The sequence below is a fragment of the Tupaia chinensis genome, unplaced genomic scaffold (assembly GCF_000334495.1).
Source record: "Tupaia chinensis unplaced genomic scaffold, TupChi_1.0 Scaffold000532_1, whole genome shotgun sequence".
Classification (NCBI taxonomy): Eukaryota; Metazoa; Chordata; class Mammalia; order Scandentia; family Tupaiidae; genus Tupaia; species Tupaia belangeri.
The window spans coordinates 5418508-5438063 of NW_006160045.1; the positions used below are offsets into that span (position 1 = coordinate 5418508).

The window sequence follows — 19556 nt, forward strand, 5'->3', positions numbered from 1 at the left end:
AGCCGGTGCACTGCTAGGAACCCCATGTGTGGTTATACCTCCCCTGTTAGCTGTGTCGTCAGAGCTGGCACTGGCCTCGATGCATTCTTTATCCTTTCTCTGTTGGATAGAGTTCATTCTTAGCCTCGCAGAGTCGGGGAGCCATGCTCAGCTTAGTAGCTCAGGTGGAGTCATGGGCCATGAGCAGAATGCTTTCTTGGCCTCACTGAGCTTTCTAAGGCAGTTAAGGGCCACAGGGCTGGGCTGGCCAGACAGTGACTTTCATTGTCTCAATATCCCCCCCTGTTGGGCTTTCAAAACCCAGCCACCTTGCCTCTTGTGCTTTTTGAATGGTTGTTTCCAGGACACTGGATGTCAGAAAAACAAAAAATTCTGAGTTAGAAGAATAACCCTAGCCTGGAAATTATAAAACCAATTGACTCAAGCAGAGACAATCAACAAATCTATTCTGGATGAAGCCTTGAATTAAGACCTCCAATGGGGACCTGTGGACAGGCTTCCCAAGATCTAAGTCTCTTTGAATCCCAAAGACTTGAAGACCAGTACTCCTAGAGAGCTCTTGTGGGCTTCTGTTTCACCAGGTGGAAACTCTCTCCTTTTCCCATCTTAGTGCCTCTGTTGACTTGTCTTCTGCCATCTTTCCTATTCTTTAGTTATTTTGGCTTTTTAAATTCAGGTTTATTGTGGGATAATTCACATTTAGTAAAACGTTCCTCTTTTATGTGTTGTTAGCTAAGTTTTGGCAAATCTACACAGTTGTGTAGCCACCACCACTCTCAAGTTATAGAACAGTGTCATGGCCATGTAAAGTTCCCTTTTGCCCTTTTCAGTCAGCTCCTTCCTTCAACCTCCCTCTACCTCTAGTGCCTTATACTTTTGCTGTTTTCCAGAACATCAAATGAATGAAATCACGACCCTGTGTGTCTGGCTTCCTTCATTTAGCACAGTGTGTTTGAGATCCATCCTTGTTGTTGCATGCATCAGTTGTTCATTGTTTTTCTTGCCACCTGTCCCTTTCATTTTGACAGGGCCTAGGGACTTCCCCTTCAAACCCACTTGTAGGACTACACGAAAATACCCTCAACTGGGGTTGGAGTTTCACCAACCAATGCTACACTTTGGCTCCTGAAATCAGCCTTGAGCCACTGTAGTAATTGCTGCCAAAGAAATCTAGAGATACTGGCCTTTTCTAGCAGTGCACTGGAGCAGCCCTGGGTGGTGGAGCTTAGCAGCGGTGCAAATCTCTCTTGGTGTCCCACTATGGTGAGAAAGATATGACTGGGGAGGAGCAGAACATGTTGGATGGGAATTTTTCAGAGGACAATAATTCTTAATAAAAGTGTTCATACCAAATCGAGCACTTCCACTTAGAATAACTTAATTCTTAAAGAACAAAACAAGGGCTTAGGATGAGGATGAGACTACCCAGACCTTTCAAATCCACAATAGAATTTTATGCATATTACTCCTAACAATCTGGGAACTAGCTTTAAATCCTGCCTTCACCGGTGTCTTTTTTTTTTTCCCAGATAGTGTCTTCTTAGTAGTGTGAATGTGAGAATCTGAAAAATGTATATTTTATTCTTTTAAGCAGCTGTCAATCGTAATCAGAGCCTGCAGTGGATTGTTGTGCTTTCAGCAAAGGGTGACTCCCAGAAGTTTTGAATCTTGAGCCAAAAGACTCCCAAATGACCCAAGGAGAAAAACTCAGAGGATGCAATATCTATTCTGTGTTTCAAATCAGACGGAGAACAGCTCTATGTTTATAAAGTTTTTCCCCATAGTTCTGCTTCCAATTTGGAATCTCAAAAAAGAGACAAATCTTGAAAATAAGGAAACGGTTAATTAAACTGCTTCAAATATAAGAACTTGAAATTTAGCTTCCGAAAAGTTTAGGCTATTCCCTAAACTCAAAGATCTACCCCAAATTGGTACTTAATGAATTCTAGTCCTTTATTAAATATTTAACATCAAACTCATCTTCTTCCTATTTTTAAATTGTGAAAGAGAATTGCTTTTAAATAATAAATTTAGGTTAAAGGAAAAGGCAAAGACTATTAATGGCTTCCAAAACCTCTTCTAAGTACGTTCTAATGTATCAGTAGATGAGAACAAAGAAGGGACAAGACTCCAGCCTGCTGAGAATAAGTCCCCAAATGATCTGGGGTACACCTCCTGCCTGCCAGAGCACCTCGCTTATCAAGGGGCAGGGATAGAGGCAGGCCAGAATGCACACAGCCTCCCAGCCCACCAGTTGCTCGCTTGACTTCTGTGAATTTAAATCTGTTTAAACTATAATGAGAAGATTTGAAGTGTTGTTTAAAATGGAAATTTTGTTTACTTATATATAAGTAATAATCCCTGTGGACTTGGCAGCCAGAACTCAATTAAGGGAAAGTTTATTAATTAGTCACCCTGCAGGGAAACTGAAAGTGGAGCATGCTGCAGTTAACTGGCCATTGGAAGGGTGGATGATAGATTCAAAGAGATCTGTGCTGCAAGAACTAACCCAGTCTGTGTGTATGTGTACCTGCATCTTATACACATGTGTGCATTTCATATACACATGTAAGTAGACAGACAGAAGGGTTTTAAACATTTCCAGTCAAGATAGGAAAGCAAATTCTTTGTTGATGTATCACTGTTGTGTGGATAGTACTACTAGATTAAGCTTAAACTATCTCCCTGGCTTAAAAGGTTTTTAGAATATTAGTACAGCTGATTCTTCACTGTTATGAAGGCCTACCCAGCTTTTCTAAGCTAAATCCATAATGACTCGAGAGCCTCCTTGGGAATTCCAGCACTGGGGAAGAGATCCTAAAGTGCTGATGATCAACTGTGCCTGGGCATAATGGGTGTATTAGACATCTAAAGCAAGATGGTTCTAGTGATACTTCAGGCAGTGCATGAGTGATACAGGAATTTTTCTTGTCCTGTTGATACAGTTTTTTTTTTCTTTACTTGTAATAGAGCAAATATGTACACACATGAGAGTGAGTGTGTGTGTGTGAGAGAGAGAGAGAGAAAGAGAGAGAGAGAAAAGCACCCAGTCCTCCACTTATATGTTTGTCTAGCATGTTTTAGGTTCACTAGAGCCAGGATTCAAACCACATTTGCCATGTGGTATCTGGCTTCTCTTGAGCAGAGAACCCACTGTGCCACAGAGCTGGCCCCCAATAAAGATAGTCTTAAAAGTATCACGTTGATGGACTGGCACCATGACCTAGTGGTTAAAGGAGCTTCATCTCTCATGGCCAACTATGGCTTGAATCCAGGCATCTGCAGCTTGAAGAACACACCTGGCACATGTACATGCGTGCCCCAGATCCCAGTAGGTCAGACAAGTAGAAGAGAAGAGATTGCAGTGTGACCAGGCCCCACTGAAAGTGCTTTCTTCCTCTGTCTGTCTTTCTGTCTCTCTCTGATAAACATGCATACTCTCTGACAACTAAAAATAAACTAACAAAAAATATCACTCTAATAGGTCATCTAAACTTGAGAGTCAAGAATGACACTGGGTCTCTGATTTGTTCATTCATTTGTTACCTCTAGGGGAAGACTTGAGGCCAGCTGTGGGCCGGGCTGTCTGTGCGTGTGCACGTGAACACTTGTGCTTGCATCTGTGCCTGCAGTCATCTGTTTACAATGCTGATCCAACTGTTGCCTTTCAGTTCTTTTGAAAATAAACCACTGTCTTCACATATCATAAGATGTCTTGCCTCAGCTGATGTAATGTTCTGTCCAGAGGTGTGTGGTCCATATGACTCTAGAGATTCATTATTTGTGTGGTGGACATAGGGAAAGGGACCTAGGAAAGAAGCTGACTTCTAGAGAAGGTGGAGCTAGGCCTCTGCTGCCCCTAGCGGCAAAGTCCAGTACAGCAAGAATTCCCACACGCTGCAGGGCACTCTTTTCTTCCCCTTGATCGATAAAGAAATGACAGTGTCGTTTTTTTAGGCGTTTGTAATACAACTTTTAAAACTTTGTCCAGGATACAATACCCCGAACTTCCCCGGAACAACCTTGATTTCCCCCAGTAATCATTCATGGCCTTCCCAATACCGCATTAGTTACAAAGCTGCTGTCCAGCACTCTCAGCAAATAGCCAGGTTATTGTTTAATGAGAAGAGTTCATCTGCTGAATTATGACAGTTTCCTTCTTTACAGCTTCAAGATCTCCTCATCTCTGTAGGTCAGATTCTTCCCTACTCTGTTCCCATAGTTCTGTTTTTCCCACCTCCTTGGCTTCTTTCTCCTGTCCCCTCTGTCTCTTTCCGGATCTCAGCAGTTGGGACCCCATCAGTTGTCTCCCCAATTTTATATTATCAATCTCTGCTACCACTAAAGTCAGAATTGAAGAGGGAAAGAAGAGAGGGAGGGACAGAGGGGAAGGAAAGAAACGTAACAACAATTAAACAACAACTTTTCTCTACCCTATTTCCCCCTTGAACTGTAACCTCCATAAGGTTTTCTGGATTCTCCCTCTGTATAGTATTTTCCTTCTTTGAATCTCATAGTAGTTTGAGAGATATTAATCTTTTGCCTTACTCCACTCTATCTTTTCATCATTTCTGTGCTTTCTAAGCTTCATTAGACTACAAGTTCCCTGAGGGCTGAGCACCCAGCTATTCATCCTCTGGTTTTCCATAGTGTGCCCAGCACTTCAGGGCTCTGTCCCCATTTGTAAAATCAAATAGAATACGTGCTGTATTCTCAGGGATGAATTTCTCTGTTATCCGGTGAAGCTTTGTTTCAGAACTGGGAAGACCACCTCATTACCTTTCACATGGGCAGGTGTTGTAAACTGGGAGAAGCCTTCTCATACAACACATGTGCGCTGAGCATGGGAGTTAAAAGAGAAGTTATATAAAGTGACACATCTATGTCAAAAACATTTCATTTTAATTCAGAACAGAAAAATGTATATTTGCTCATTGATCTTATGATATGGGCTGTGGCTTTCTCTGTGAGATGAGTTTCAACTTCAAGTTCCCATTGTCATAAACAACACTCATTAGTGCTCTGAGTTTTACTTTATATGTCTTCAAAGAAATTCAAGAACTTAAAAGACACTTGTGCAGTCAACTGAGAATATATTTTTATTAGATTCTTACAGTTTCTTCTGCTCTGTAATTTCTCATTCACACCTAAGTCAACATCTTTTTTTTTTTTTAATTTTTACTGCATCTTTCCAAAGAATTTAGTTTATAATAATGAGTCCAAGTGGCATAAGTAGAGTTTGGAGGAAACGCAGCTGACATATTGCTCATTTATTGGAGTAAATGTGCATAGAAAAACTAGACAACAGCCTCCCCTAGCCATAGCATTCAGCCTGCTGTGGGTATCAGTTGCCATGTGTGATGCAAGTCATTGAGAGCCTTGGTTACCCTGGCCAGTTGATAAGGCAGCGGCTCCCAAATGTTGCTGCACATTAGAAACATCTGGAGAGGAGCCCTCTTGGTGGTGGGACAGTTACAGCCAACATCAGCTCAAATGATGCTGGATCCACATGGAAGATCGTGAGTTTGCTTCCCTGGTTTGCACACCTATGATGCTGGCTGGCTGGGAATGCTGAGGAATGGAGAGGTGTGAGACCCTTAACAGGGTCCCTTTCTTCCCCTGCCTTTAACTCTCATGAAAGAAAGAAAGTTAAAAAAAAAAAAAAAGAAGAAGAAGAAGAAGAAGAAGAACCACCTACTGAACTTTTAAATGAATAGCAATGCCCGTGTTGTACTCCAGCCCAGTTACGCTTGAAAGCCTAGGAATGAGAGCCAAGTGTATTTCTGTAAAGATTCCAAGGTGAGGGCCAACCCATGGCCTGGTAGTTAAGGTGGCTGGTTCCCATATAACCATCCATGCGGTTTGAGTCCTGGATCTGGTAGCTTGAAAAACATACCAGGTGCATGCCCCTGTGTGCCCAATATTCAAAAGGAGGGAGAGATGGAGGAGAAGGGATTGTGGCATGACCATGCCCTATGGGGTGTACTTTCTTGCTTTCCCTTCCTCACTCTGTCTCTCTCTGGTGAGCAAATGTGCCCTCTGACAAAATATATTTTTTTATTTTAAATTTATTTATTTATTTATTTATTTATTTTAATTTAACCAGAGAGAGAGAGAAAGTGAAAAAGCAAACCACCAGTTCTGGGAATCGAACTGTGGTCAGCCATGTGGGAGTCCAGCACCCTTAACCACCATGCCACCTGCTGGCTCCCCCTCTGACAAAATGAAAAAAAAAAAAAAAAGATCCCAAGGTGATGCCAATGTATGGCAAAGTTTGGAAACTGTTATGTTAATGGAAGGTGAATTTAAAGAATTTTCTATGCTTCACAGTTAGCTTTGGGTTTTCAGCTTACATTCAGCACTAATTTTCAGCCAGGTCATTGGCAGTTTATTTAATATCTAGGAACCTCAGTTTCCTCAATTGTAAAATGGGACTAATCCCGATCCCAAGGTGATGCCAATGTATGGCAAAGTTTGGAAACTGTTATGTTAATGGAAGGTGAATTTAAAGAATTTTCTATGCTTCACAGTTAGCTTTGGGTTTTCAGCTTACATTCAGCACTAATTTTCAGCCAGGTCATTGGCAGTTTATTTAATATCTAGGAACCTCAGTTTCCTCAATTGTAAAATGGGACTAATCCCTGCTTTATAAGATGGCTATAAAAATTAAATTCTATTACTAGAATCTAGTATTTCCTGGTCCCTTCCAGGTGCTCTATATAGAGTGGCTGAGATCAGCAGGGAGCATGGTGGTTAAGGCACTAGACTCTCACAGGCTTGACTGCAGTTTGAGTCCCGAACCCCATGACTTGAAACTCATGCTGGGGCATATGCATGCCCTCCAATCCTGAGAACAGAATGGAGGATAGGAGATTGCAGCATGTTGTCCCCCATGTGATTTCTTGCTTTCTGCCTCTCTTTCTTGTTCTCTGTCTCTGTCTCTCCAGCAAATGCACATGCCCTATAGCAAAAATCTCTCAGAAAACAAAAACAGAGTACTTGCAGAATGAGGGAAAATTAGTATCAATACTTTGCTTCCCTGTGGGGAATATAAGGCATGTGGGTAATTTGATTTGATTATACTTTAGGCTTACAATATATTAAAATATAAAAAGGATTTCTCAAAGTTCTATGTCATAGGTGTCTCAGGGTAGCCAGAGAGACTGAATTGCAATGCTGTGCTATTATGTTTTTTAATCCTGTGCGAGTTTAAAAAAAAAACAAAACTCAGAGATCTGAGAAGTTGCTGAGGATTCTTCTTACTTGCTATTAATTACCGCCTACTTCGTTCACTTGTTAGAGTGACTTTCTCCCACCCACATGCAGTAATGTAAACTCTCAATAATAACCAACGGCCTGTGCTCACTCACTGCACCATTCCAGGTGAAGCACCGTGAGTGAAATTCAGCGTTCTGTGACTACTGCACGTCTAGTGGGTACAGAGCAGAGAGTAGGTTTTCCATTGTCTCCTCGTGACTCTCATTTTGAGTCATGCAGGTATAATTACAGGTATTTTATAATATTATTCTTCAGCACAGTCTAAACTGTGCCTTTTGTTCTCTGTTTTATTTTACTACATGTGCATTATGCATTTTATTCCATTACATCAAATGGACTATTAGAGTTTGAAAGTCCAAATTGGTCCCTGTGTTTGCCCTTTAATCTATGGTGCATGTGGAATAGCTAAGCTTCTCCTGTCTATATAATTAGGCTGCAAAACAGATGATATTTTGCTTTAAAAATAACTATTTCCCTTGTATACTGCCATGACCCAATCTTGCATGATGCAAAATGGGATAAAAGAGAAGTAGCATATTATATCTCCCCTTTAAGGAATTTTTACCAAGGATAGTTGAAGATGAACAAAATATAACACTGTTAATATAAAAAGTTCTATGTCATAGGTGTCTCAGGGTAGCCAGAGAGACTGAATTGCAATGCTGTGCTTTCTGAAAACATTCACATTCGCTACTCTTTTTCTTAGTACTAAATATAGAAAGGGAGAGTGTGATGGGACAGAGGCAAGGTTGGGGTTAGGACAGTGGTTTTCAGATGTTTTCATCCTCTAATATGAGCACTGCCTTGCCCTCCTGCATCAGCACAGTCACCTGGGCTCCTTCTGCAGACGTACAGGTGCCCAGCCATGGTCCACGTGCTCCTTAGACACAGTCACCCTAACCTGACACACCTACCTCCAACATCCTAGGTCACTCTCTCTATCAACAGCTTTCAACCTTGCCCCAAGCCACATGACCTTACAACAGCCATGGGAAGTTTCTATTTCTTCTTTTGCTGTTTTCCTTATAGAGTAGGAAAAGGCAGAGGGAAGAGTTGCTGTCCTGTAAGCAGCAGGAGGTGTGTCAGTCATGATGGTGTGAACTTGGCCACCTGGAGAGGTGGGAATTGAGAGATCCAGGAGAGCAGGAGTCTGCTGCTGCCTGGAGAGCCGGGATGGGAGGCAGGGAGAAGGGAGAAAGGAACAGCAGCTGGGTGTGTGCTGAGGGCCACACTACGCTGGGCGGGTTGGGCCAAGGACACAAAGGCAACCTTACAGCTCCCACCGTATCTGAAATTAACAGGCCAGGTGGTGTAGGAGGAAGAGCACTGGGCTCTACTTCTAGCTGCATGATCATGGACAACTTTCTATTATTATTATTATTTTTTTAGAGGTTTTTGCTACAGGGTGCGTGCGCTCGCCAGAGAGAGAGAGACAGAGAGATAGAAAGCAAGACACCCCCCCCCAGGGGGGATGGCCACACCACAATCCCTTCTCCTCCATTCTCCTCTTGGGATCCTGGGCTCGCACGCACACTTACCCAGCATGAGTTTAAGCCACCGGGTCCAGGGCGTGAACCGTGGCTGACTACATGGGAGTCCAGTGACATAGCCATTACGCTAACTGCTGGTCCCAACTTTCTATTATTTTTTAAAGGTATTTGCCATAGGGTACATGAGCTCACCGGAGAGAGAGAGCGGGAGCGAGACCAAGAGAAAGGGACAGACAGACAGTAAGAAGGAAAATGAGAAATCACTTTCCGGGGGGATGGCCATGTCTCAGTCCCTTCTCCTCCGTTCTTCTCTTGGAATTTTTGGTGTGAACGCATACATGCCCTGCATGGTTTTTCAAGCCACCAGGTCTAAGACTCAAACTGCAGTTGTCCATGTAGGAGTCAGCACCTTAACCACTATGCCACCTACTGACCTCACAAGTTTCCATTTAAAAAAATAGCTTTAGTAAGATATACTTGAGACACAATAAACTGCATGTATTTAAATTATTCAGGGCCAGCCCTGCAGCTTAGAGCTTCAGGAAGCCAAATATGGCTGACTGTACTTTAAGTCCTGGCCCCCACGGCTTGAAAAACATGTTGAGCATATGTGCGTGTGTGCCCCAAATCTCAGCAGAATAGAGAAATGGAGGAGAAGGGATTGTGGTGGTGTGACTATGCCCCATTGTGGGAAGTGAGGGGTGTTTTCTCCCTCCTTTTGTCTCTCTCTCTAGAAAGTCTATTCACCCTCTGGCAATTAAAAATGTAAAATAAACTATATAATTTGATAAGTTTTTTCTCATTTGTACAATATATCCATGAAATCATCACCAAACATCAGGATAATGAGCATATCCGTCATTTCCCAAACTTTCCTTGGGACTCTCTTTCATTCCTTTCTCTTCTCCCTAGGCAACTACTGATTTGCTTTCAGTTCCTATACTTTCATTGGCATGTTTTAGAATTTTATAGGAATGGAATCATATCGTATTATCTATACTTTTCTGTGTGACTTCTCTCACTTATAATTATTGGGTTGTCCAAAAAGTCATGACTTATTTTTGTTTTTCTATGCAAAAATGCATCATGGCTTTCCCAACGACCCAGTATTATCTTGAGATTCAATAATTTTGTTGCATGTATCCATAGTTCATTCATTTACCGGTCCACTGTTTGGCAATACCATAATTTGTCTATCTAGTCACCTAGTGATGACATTTATTTTGTTTTCAGCTTTTGGATTTTACAAATAAAAGAACTGTGAACACTCACGCACAATCTTTGTATGGACATATATTTCCTTTTCTTTTGAGTAAATACCTAGAACTGAAATGGTTGGACCATGTAATAGATGTACCTGCCAGACTGTTTACCAAAGTGGTTGAATCATTTGTTATCCCTATATGAGAGTTCCAGTGCCTTCTTATCCTTATGAACATTTAGTATGGTCAGTCTGTTAAATTTTTCCTTTTTATGTAATAGGTATTTATTAGTATCTCATTGCGGTTTTTATTTGTATTTTACTACTAACTAATGGTGTTGAAAATTTTTCATATACCTCCTTCACATCATCTGTTCAAATCTCTTGCTTTTAAAAAAAATTTCCTTATAATTTAGGTTGTGTGTGTGTGTGTGTGTGTGTGTTTAGGCAGAGTCTTTATGTATTGCAGTTGTCCTCCCTGAACCTCCCAAACCGCTGGATCTATAGGAGTACACCATGGCACCCAGCCTTTTAGGGTGGGGGAGAATCGAACCTGGACCTCCCTTGTATCCTAGACCTGAGAAGAAGTAGCAAGCACTACCACAGCTGCACCATCTAAGAACTCTGTCTAACCCAAAGTCAAAAAGACTTATTATTAGGCTTTTCTTCTAGAAACTTTATAAATTTAGGTTTTACGTTGAGGTCTTTGATCCATCTTAGTTAATTTTTGTATATTGTGCAATGTATGCCTTAAAGCTGTTCAGTTTTTTGTCATATGAATATTCAGTTTTTTGACCACACCTGGTGTGTTTAGGCTGGCTGGCCCAGAATCAAACCTGTGCTTCCCATGCAGCTTCTAGTTTTCCAAGCAAGGGTGCTCTCTGTGCACCACTATGGTGGAGCCTAGAGTCATTTTCTAAATGGATGTTGTAGAAACAAATTTTACCCAAAAAGTCTGGTGGAATTCTGATTGGTATTGCCTTGAATTTATAGATCTATTTGGAGAGAATCAATATCTTAACAATATTAAGTCTTGTTATTTATGATCACCGTATCTCTCTCTAGTTTTATTAGGTCTTCACTAATTTCTTTCAGCAATGTTCCATGTTTTTAGTATATAGGTCTTTTTTGTACTATTTATCTCTAAATAGTTAATATTTTATGCTACTATGAATGATATTTTAAAATTTCCATTTCCAGTTATTTGTTACTATTATATAGACATAACACCATGAACTTTTTAAAGAAACATTTATTTATCTATTAATTTGTTGGGCTTTTCAAGTTTCTAGATCCAGGATTCAAACTTTGGTCAGCCGTGTGGGAATCCAGCACCTTAACCACCATGCCATCTGCTGGCCCCAACAACACAAATTTTTATCTGTTGATCTTGTTGTCTTTCATCCTTGCTAAACTTATTAGTTCTAGTAGCTTCTTTGTGGACTTCATTAGATTTTCTGCATAGTTTATTATATCATCTGCCAATAAAGACCATTTGAGTTCTTTCTTTCCCCTCTTGATAGCTTTTACTTATTTATTTTTTCTTGCTCATTATACTGACTAGAAGTAGTCCAGTACATTATTGAACAGAAATGGTGAGAGTGGAAATTCTTGTTCCTGATCTTGGAAGACATCTTCCTTTTACCATTAAGTATGATGTTACCTATAGTTATTTGTAGAGCCCTTTTATCAAACTGAGGATGTTGCCTCTGTCTGTGTATTGTTGAGAATTTTTATTAGGAATGGATGTTGGGTTTTGGTAAATGCTATTGCTTTATCTACTGAGTGAATCACATGATTTTTCTTCTTAAGTTTGTTTATATGGTAAATTATACTGAGATTAAATTTTTGTTAGCCAATCTTGGATTTCTGGGATTAAACCCCACTTGCTCATAGTATAAAAGCCTTAGTATGGGAAGACTTTACTGAGTCAATAGAAAAATGGAATTGAAAGGCAATCTTGTCCCTGGGCCAGACACAGAGTACTCATGGGCATGTTACTTAACTTTTCTGAACTCTCACTTTCTCATCTGTATAAGAAAGGATGACAATTTTTAGCTTTCCCAGTTTTTTCTTTTCTTTTTTTTTTAAGAGAGAGATTTTTTGCTGTAGGGCATGTGCGTGCACCAGAAAGACAGAGACAGAGAGACAGAAGGTGAGAAATCTCCCCCCAGGGAGGAGAGCCATGCTGCAATTCCTTCTCTGTTCTCCTCTCAGTATCTTGGGCATGTACCCACACGCACGTGGCGTGAGTTTCAAGCTACCAGGTCTAGAAATCGAATCACAGTCAACCACAGTGGTAGTCCACATGGTTGACTGCACTATCTGTTGGTCCCTAGCTTTCCCAGTTTTACCAGGGAAATTGAATGAGACTGATGTTTCTGTAGCACCTGGCAGTTGGCAGGTACTCAGAAAATACTTGGGTCTTCCTGTCTTTGCACCTGGTTGTTACTCTTCCTAATTTTACCTTGGGTTATCAGCCTCTTTCCTAGCTGAGCTTTAGAAGGAGGTCTCTATGAAAACCAGCTAGAGGATAATCACTCATGGACCATTCAGGTTTTAACTTAATGAGTTTAGAATTCTATTCAAAGGACATTTAGGTACAAATATTATCCTCCTTTAATTAGACATTTATCTTTTCTGAAATCTCATCCAATTCAATCTAAAAGAATTATTCCTCTAGTTATAGATCAATAGTACTATGGATTTTAGAAGGTCAGTGTGTGGGAGTGACAGAATTTAAGAGGGTCAGTTCTATTTATAACTCCAGCATGGTTTTGTTGAGGTTTCGTGCTAGGTCACAAACTTCAACTTTAATTCCCCCGTTTCCTTTTTCCTCAGATTTCCCAAGGAGCTGCATAAAGAACAGATGATTGTTTGTCAGCACTTAACCACATCTCTCTTCTCTTGTCTCCTCTCCTATGGTAGTGTCCGGAGGTCGCAGCCGCCTACATCTCATTGATCTCGGCAGCTGTGTGAAAGCTCTTAGCAAAAATCGGGAAGGAGGTTCAGGCCTGTGCCTCTCTCTGTCTGCTCTGGGCAATGTCATCCTGGCTCTTGTCAACGGCAGCAAACACATCCCATACAAGTAAGTAACTCTTTTACTCAATGAATGGGACGGGGTAGACATGGTGCCAAAACTGAATATAGGACTCTCAGTCCAGAGCCACCTAGGGAGAGCTGTGCAATGGAAGGACAGTCTGGATCACATCATTGGTTAGCACCAGAGACCAGCCTTAGCTAACCATCATGTAATACGTGGTCTTCCCAGTATAGTAATTTCATAAATGCTTTACTCTCTTAATAGTTCTAAGTTTAGACTGCTCAAGTCAGAAGAAATAAAAATGATCTCAGATGAGGTACCTAATCAGAATTGCTTTTGGTAGATTCTATCTCTGTTGTATAGATGTGTCTGGTTCACAGTGAGGCAAACCAGAGGCAGCAGATTGGTTTACTCTCCCGTAGATCTAGGGATGCCATATTTAATCAATAAAAATACGAGGTACCTAGTTAAATTTGAATGTTAGATAAACAAGTAATTTTTTCAGCAGAAATATGCCCTCCAATATTACATGGGACATTATGGGTATTCTGTATTTTATCTTGCAACCCAGCTTAGGAGAGTTTATATGCTTGGGAAATTAGCATCCAGCAACCCATGCAAATGTTTATATTACTTTCAAGATCCTTCCCTTCTTTCTGTTACTGCTCCGAGATGGTGAAATTAGAGCCTCTCCTGTGCTTGGTGTAGCAAAAGGCTTGTCATATTATCCGTGCTCATGAATGACCTTGTTCTGGAGCCACCACTCACCTCATCACCCCAGCTTAGCTTTGTCATTGCACAATGTGGTGATAGGGTGGTGGACATTCCACTGACTGTCCAGGCCCCTGCCAAGGCCCAGTATGCCTCTTCCTGGCTATATGAACTTTCATTCATCATCAAACGAGAGTTCTAGCTATATATTGGATTATCAGGAAAGGCATGACACATTTTTACATTAAAAAAAGCATAGAAAAATCCTGACAGTCTAATATCTATATCCAGAAATATAAGATTCAGAGTGACATACACCTGTGGAAGATTTCTTTGTAGAATTTAGAACACTATGATCAATAACCAATAATGCTAATCTAGTTAAGCCCATCTATTGGTTTGTCAGAGAAGTCATGACGTATTTTTCTGTACAAAAATGCGTCATGACTTTTCTGATGACCCAATAGTTGACTCTATCTTCATCAGCTTAAAGAGAGGTAACACTGGGAACCAGCAGTTAGCGTAATGGCTATGTCGTTGGACTCCCACGTAGTCGACTGTGGTTCGTGTCTCGGACCCGGTGGCTTAGAACTCACGCCGGGCACGTGTGCGTGCGTGCCCAAGATCCCGAGAGGAGAATGGAGGAGAAGGGACTGTGGCATGACCATCCCCCCTGGGGGGTGATTTCTCGCTTTCTGTCTCTATGTCTCTCTCTGTCTGTCTGGCAAGCGCACACGCCCTATGGCGAAAACCTCTCCAAAGGAAAAAAAAAAAAAAGAGAGGTAACACTTTCTTTATAGAGTTGACACAAAGGTTAAATAAATATATATGGAATTATTTATTTAATCTATAAATATCCTATAAAATACAAGCTGCTTTTATATGGGAAGTTAAAGTAAGTTGGGCAATTCATTCCTCAGTAACTGAGATTCAGGATGATCCTGTGATCTCTCTCTCCCCTGCCCTGAGTTGATGCCAGACTCTCAGAAAACATTGTGATTTTGTTCTCCCCTCCCATCCCCCACAGGAGGACCACTACTAGCTGACTTTAGGAACTTAAATGGTGATTATAATCCTGTCTATCTCAGTGAAATTTGGAATCCTACTCAGATAAACCCAGAAATTATTTTCCCAGTGAGGGACCAGCAGTTAGCGTAATGGCTATGTCGCTGGACTCCCATGTAGTCGACCGCGGTTCACGTCCCGGACCCAGTGGCTTAAAACTCATGCTGGGTGGGTGTGCGTGTGTGCCCAAGATCCCAAGAGGAGAATGGAGGAGAATGGAGGAGAAGGGATTGTGGCATGGCCATCCCCACTGGGGGGTGATTTCTCGCTTTCTGTCTCTCTGTCTCTCTGTCTGGCGAGTGCACGTGCCCTATGGCAAAAACCTCTCTCCAAAAAACAAAAAAAGAAATGATTTCCCAGTCATTGTAAAGACTTTTTTCTCTGAGGAAAAAATTCAAGTTAAAGGTTTATTAAGTTTTATGTGATGTCATTTCTGTAGTTGAATAAACTTGTGGGAAGGAAGGGAGAGAGAGATGGAAACTCTCCGAGTTGGAGCCCTTAGAAAGAAGGTAAAGACTTATTGGCCCTAATTGGTTTCCATAAAATGAAAATCATGTCCATTAATGTAATAACTTCATAGATCATTATGTAGATAAAATCTGGAACACCACCTCAGTATGAGGTCATCAATGATATATTTTACTTCTCTCTCTCACATTATTTCTGTAGAGTGACATGCTTTTATGATATAAGTAAAAGTTTGCTGAATTGATGGTGGGAGGGATGGAATGAATGTATATGAAATTATTTTTAAGTTAGATACAGTAATTTCCTTTCAGCTAGAATTGGGTTTTATTATAAACAAAGAGGAAGCTATTCAGAATCATTTCTATGAAGCATTCAAGATCTCCTGTTAAATAAACTTAGTTTTAACATTAGCTAGCCCTAACAACCAGCCACATGCTCTCATGGGAGGGCTGATAGAGTATGAAATTCTCACTCACTAATCCTTGACTGCTTCAGTTTCAAGGAGTTCCCTGCTTTCCAGCCTGGCATTAAGAAAGTGATGAATGAAGTGCTTCTTTGTCTTAAGTAAGCAAAGACTCTGTAAATTCTGTGTCTGCATAGGGCATAGTCACCACCATTAGGACCCTGACCTTGGGTAGACTTCATCAGCTGCCCTTGTCCTGCCTGGCATACCTCACCAAGACCTTACTGGGCTGCCCATTGCTCAGTGCCAGGAAGCATGAGGGCCTGACCAGCAACCAGGTCTGTCCTGCCCCAAAACGTTCATTGACCAGTGTATTTGGTCTGTTGTCCTTCAGTCCTCAGTGCCTATCATTGTGCATGAGCTTTAAACCAATCACTTCTTGGCTTTTCAGCTAAGATCAGATAAAGCTTTAAATGACCATTGCTGTCATATTCTCACAGATTTGCAGCTGCAGTATACATTCAATATTTGGTGTCTGCAAATCACATTTGCAAAGTGATTCATCAACTAGAAACTATCCTCTTTTGAGGAACAAGAAGAAAAGGCAAAAATTTACTCAAATCACCCAACCAGTTGGTGGCAGGATCAAACTGCGTCATGCTTCAGTTTCACAGACCACAGCAGTTGCGAACCCATGTTGCTGACCCGCTCCCCCTTCTCATCAAGCTCTGTAATATATGAGCTGTCTTTGCTCTGCACAGCAGGGGTGCTCAGCACAGCAGGATGGCCCAGATTTCGTTTATCAATTCCATCAGCGCTCTAAAGCCACATTATGCAGCATTTGGTTAGCATACTAAACACCTTTCACCTCATCAAACCTTGTCTTTGCCCTGGGTTCCTTAGAGAAGGGAAGCTTCCTGCCAGTGCAGTTATTTTTTTTCTTCCTGCTCACTTATAGGAAAAAAAGAAGAAAATCCAACTCTACAATCCTTACCTTCCTCCACCCCTCCAAAACACAAAAGCCCCACTACCTCTTCATTTGTCACCCTAGACAACTCTGTGCTTGGAACCTGCATTGCTTGTGCTCGCTTCTGGGAAATTAACTGGAATGTGCACAGAGGGAATATAGCCTGTCCTCATTTCTCTTCATCATTGTACCAGATGATTTGTCATGTGAGGAAGCCAGAGAGTGAGTTTGGAATCATTACCCATCCCAGGCGCTCCCACAGGCACCCTCGATGTGCCCTGAATGGTTTTGACTTTGCAAATGATATTGTTTGTAGATGACAGATGCAGGTGCAGGGCAGGTTCTCCACCTGTCACCACACGGCACAGGCATACTGGACAGTGCAAGTGCCACAAATCAATCCGAAATGGTGACATCATTCAGAGCATGTGAGGAAGGCAGGGAGACCATCAAGGGCTCTTACCCCTGAGGCAATTCTGCACTAACAGGCTGCACAAAATATTCTCTAAATTTGGAAAATCTCCTGCCTAGGGAACTCTTTCTTAGTCCTGAGCATCACAACAGTATGTTTGCAGATTTTCTCCCATCATTTATTCATTATAATCATTTATTGTTCTTCACCACTTCTAGGGCAACAAGGTGCTAGATAGAGCCTTTTCCTTTGATCGTTAAGAATGATAGGCAAGGGCATTGAATTCTCATGCTAAAACCCGGGGTTGCAGGCCCATACCACCAAATTCAGCCCGGGTTTGGGGGGGGACTGCAAGGCTCTGTCAGGTGCACTGAGCTTCGGCTGACATGCTTTTATGTCCCAACTCTTCTGAAAGACCCACAGACTTTCCAGAGACTCAGAAAGTAACCGTAACTCAGTTCCTTCAAAATGGGACTTATGGTCCCTTTTAGATGTTGTCTTGTAAAGGGGACAAGTCTTTAGGAAGTACACCCTTCATTCAGTGATATTACAAGCCCTGAAGCATTTGCCTTCATTTACAACTGTTTCTCCATCTGGGGAAATAATTACTTTGGGCACTATATCTATGTTCTTCACAGGTCATATGATGTATTTGCTTGTTCGCCAACAGGCTGCTTGTGCTCTGTTTCTAAAAAAACATGTATTTGATAATGTCTTGGTTACCTTTTTTTTTTTGGAGAGGTTTTTGCTATAGGGTGCTTGCGCTCACCAGAGGGGATGGCCACACCGCGATCCCTTCTCCTCCATTCTCCTCTTGGGATCTTGGGCACGCACGCACATGTGCCTGGCATGAGTTTAAGCCACCAGGTCCAGGACTCGAACCAGGGTCAACTACATGGGAGTCCAGCGACATAGCCATTATGCTAACTGCTGGTCCTCCTTGGTTACCATTTTGAGAGATCATTGAAAATCATTCTGTGACCCCCCCACACACACACACACATACACACACACTTTATGTCTAAGTTAGCTTTCCAGACAACTTGAAAAATGGCACTACATAACAGTCTTGTGATGTATGTGATTCTCAATCCTTCCCTTTTATGAGTTTAGTCTGTGGTTCAGACCAAGACCTAATCCTCATTTGTTCAGATTAGTCATTGATGTTCTTTGGGCTCAGACAGCTGTGGTGACTTCACCTCCTTCTCTCGGTGGTAGAAAAACTGGGAGAAAGCAGGTGGAGCCTGAGGCAATGTGTTATCACAAGTTTCAGACTGCCAGTAAACACCATAGGCAGTGTCTACTTCCAGAAAGCTCTAGTCATCAAAAGTGATGAGAATGCCCAATCTCAGGGTCTGTATTGGGAACACTTTTTCTCCTAAGACCCTAGCAAGGAGTCAGGGACCAAGAGCATTTTCAAGAACATAGCTGCGTTGGCACACAGTGGTCCATTCATACCAGCAGCCAGCACTAGAAACCTTAATTCAAGTCAGTGACTTGAGAGGAAATGACATTTTAGAAATAGAAGTAGCTTTTCCAAATTGCTAATGCTTCTTCTCATCTGCCAGGGGGTGGGATGCTGGAGCCTGCAGGCAACACCTGCAGCAGCTGTCTGAAAATTCATAGACTTCCCAGGCCATGCCTCTCTAAAGTATGCAGTCATTTCTCTTCTTTGCCTTGAAAAATATGTCCTCCTAGAATCCATTCAAGTTTGGTTTAATCCCTCCTTTCTTAGAAATCCACTCAAGGTCTGGGAAACTGGAGAAAGTGACTTGAGACTGCTTTAGCAGGGTTCAGGTGGTGGCAGAGCAGTAAGGCAACCAAACCCACATGGGAAGGTCCTGGGCTTGCATCCCACGACCTCCCTGGGCATGTCAGACATGTACAGAGATGCCCATGACCCAGGTTGGCTGAGACTGGGGATGGATCATGGCAGGAGGACCCTCTATCTGTCTATCTCTCTGTCTCTCTGCATAGAAGAAATAAACAACAAAAAGATGGCTGTTAGCTACAGCCTTCGGTTTTCCTTCAGCTCATACAGAAGAGGAAAGTCTTGTTCTTCTGGACTTAAATATATATATTATTTACATGTACCATGAAATCAAGTAGATAAGAGCCAGGAAAAATGGAGAAAAAAAAAAGGAAATAATTTCTCTCCAGATTTACTTAAGGCAGCATGAAATGGGGAGAAGCTTTTTGAAAGGATTTTCATGAGTGTGTGTGATATGTGTGTAAGGGAGAGAGACAGCCAGCGAGCACAACACACGCATGCATATTTAACCTCCTTTAAATTTACATTAATGCTGTATTATCTCCTCCTGATTTACCAGGAGAACATCAATTTAGAACTATTTGCACAAACTCTGGATACCAGTTTAGAGCATTCCCTGTTTAGAAATAAAATAACCAAAGTCTCAGGTTGCCAGGCAACTGCAGCAATGATAATTCTTAGTATTGCTGCTTTAAAAATATTCATTTTTATACATTTTAATGATTGTCGAGATGTTTAGGAAGTGAG

The 19556-nt window shown here is 41.6% G+C and overlaps 1 protein-coding gene across 1 annotated transcript in view; it reads left to right on the forward strand.

Moving 5' to 3' along the window:
* The window catches only part of KIF26B (kinesin family member 26B), a 368595-nt gene that overhangs the window by 272280 nt on the left and 76759 nt on the right, over window positions 1-19556 (forward strand). Inside the window, exon 10 of the mRNA XM_006157282.3 lies at window positions 12898-13057. Coding sequence (XP_006157344.1) covers window positions 12898-13057 — 160 coding nt within the window. The remainder of the gene's footprint in view (window positions 1-12897; window positions 13058-19556) is intronic.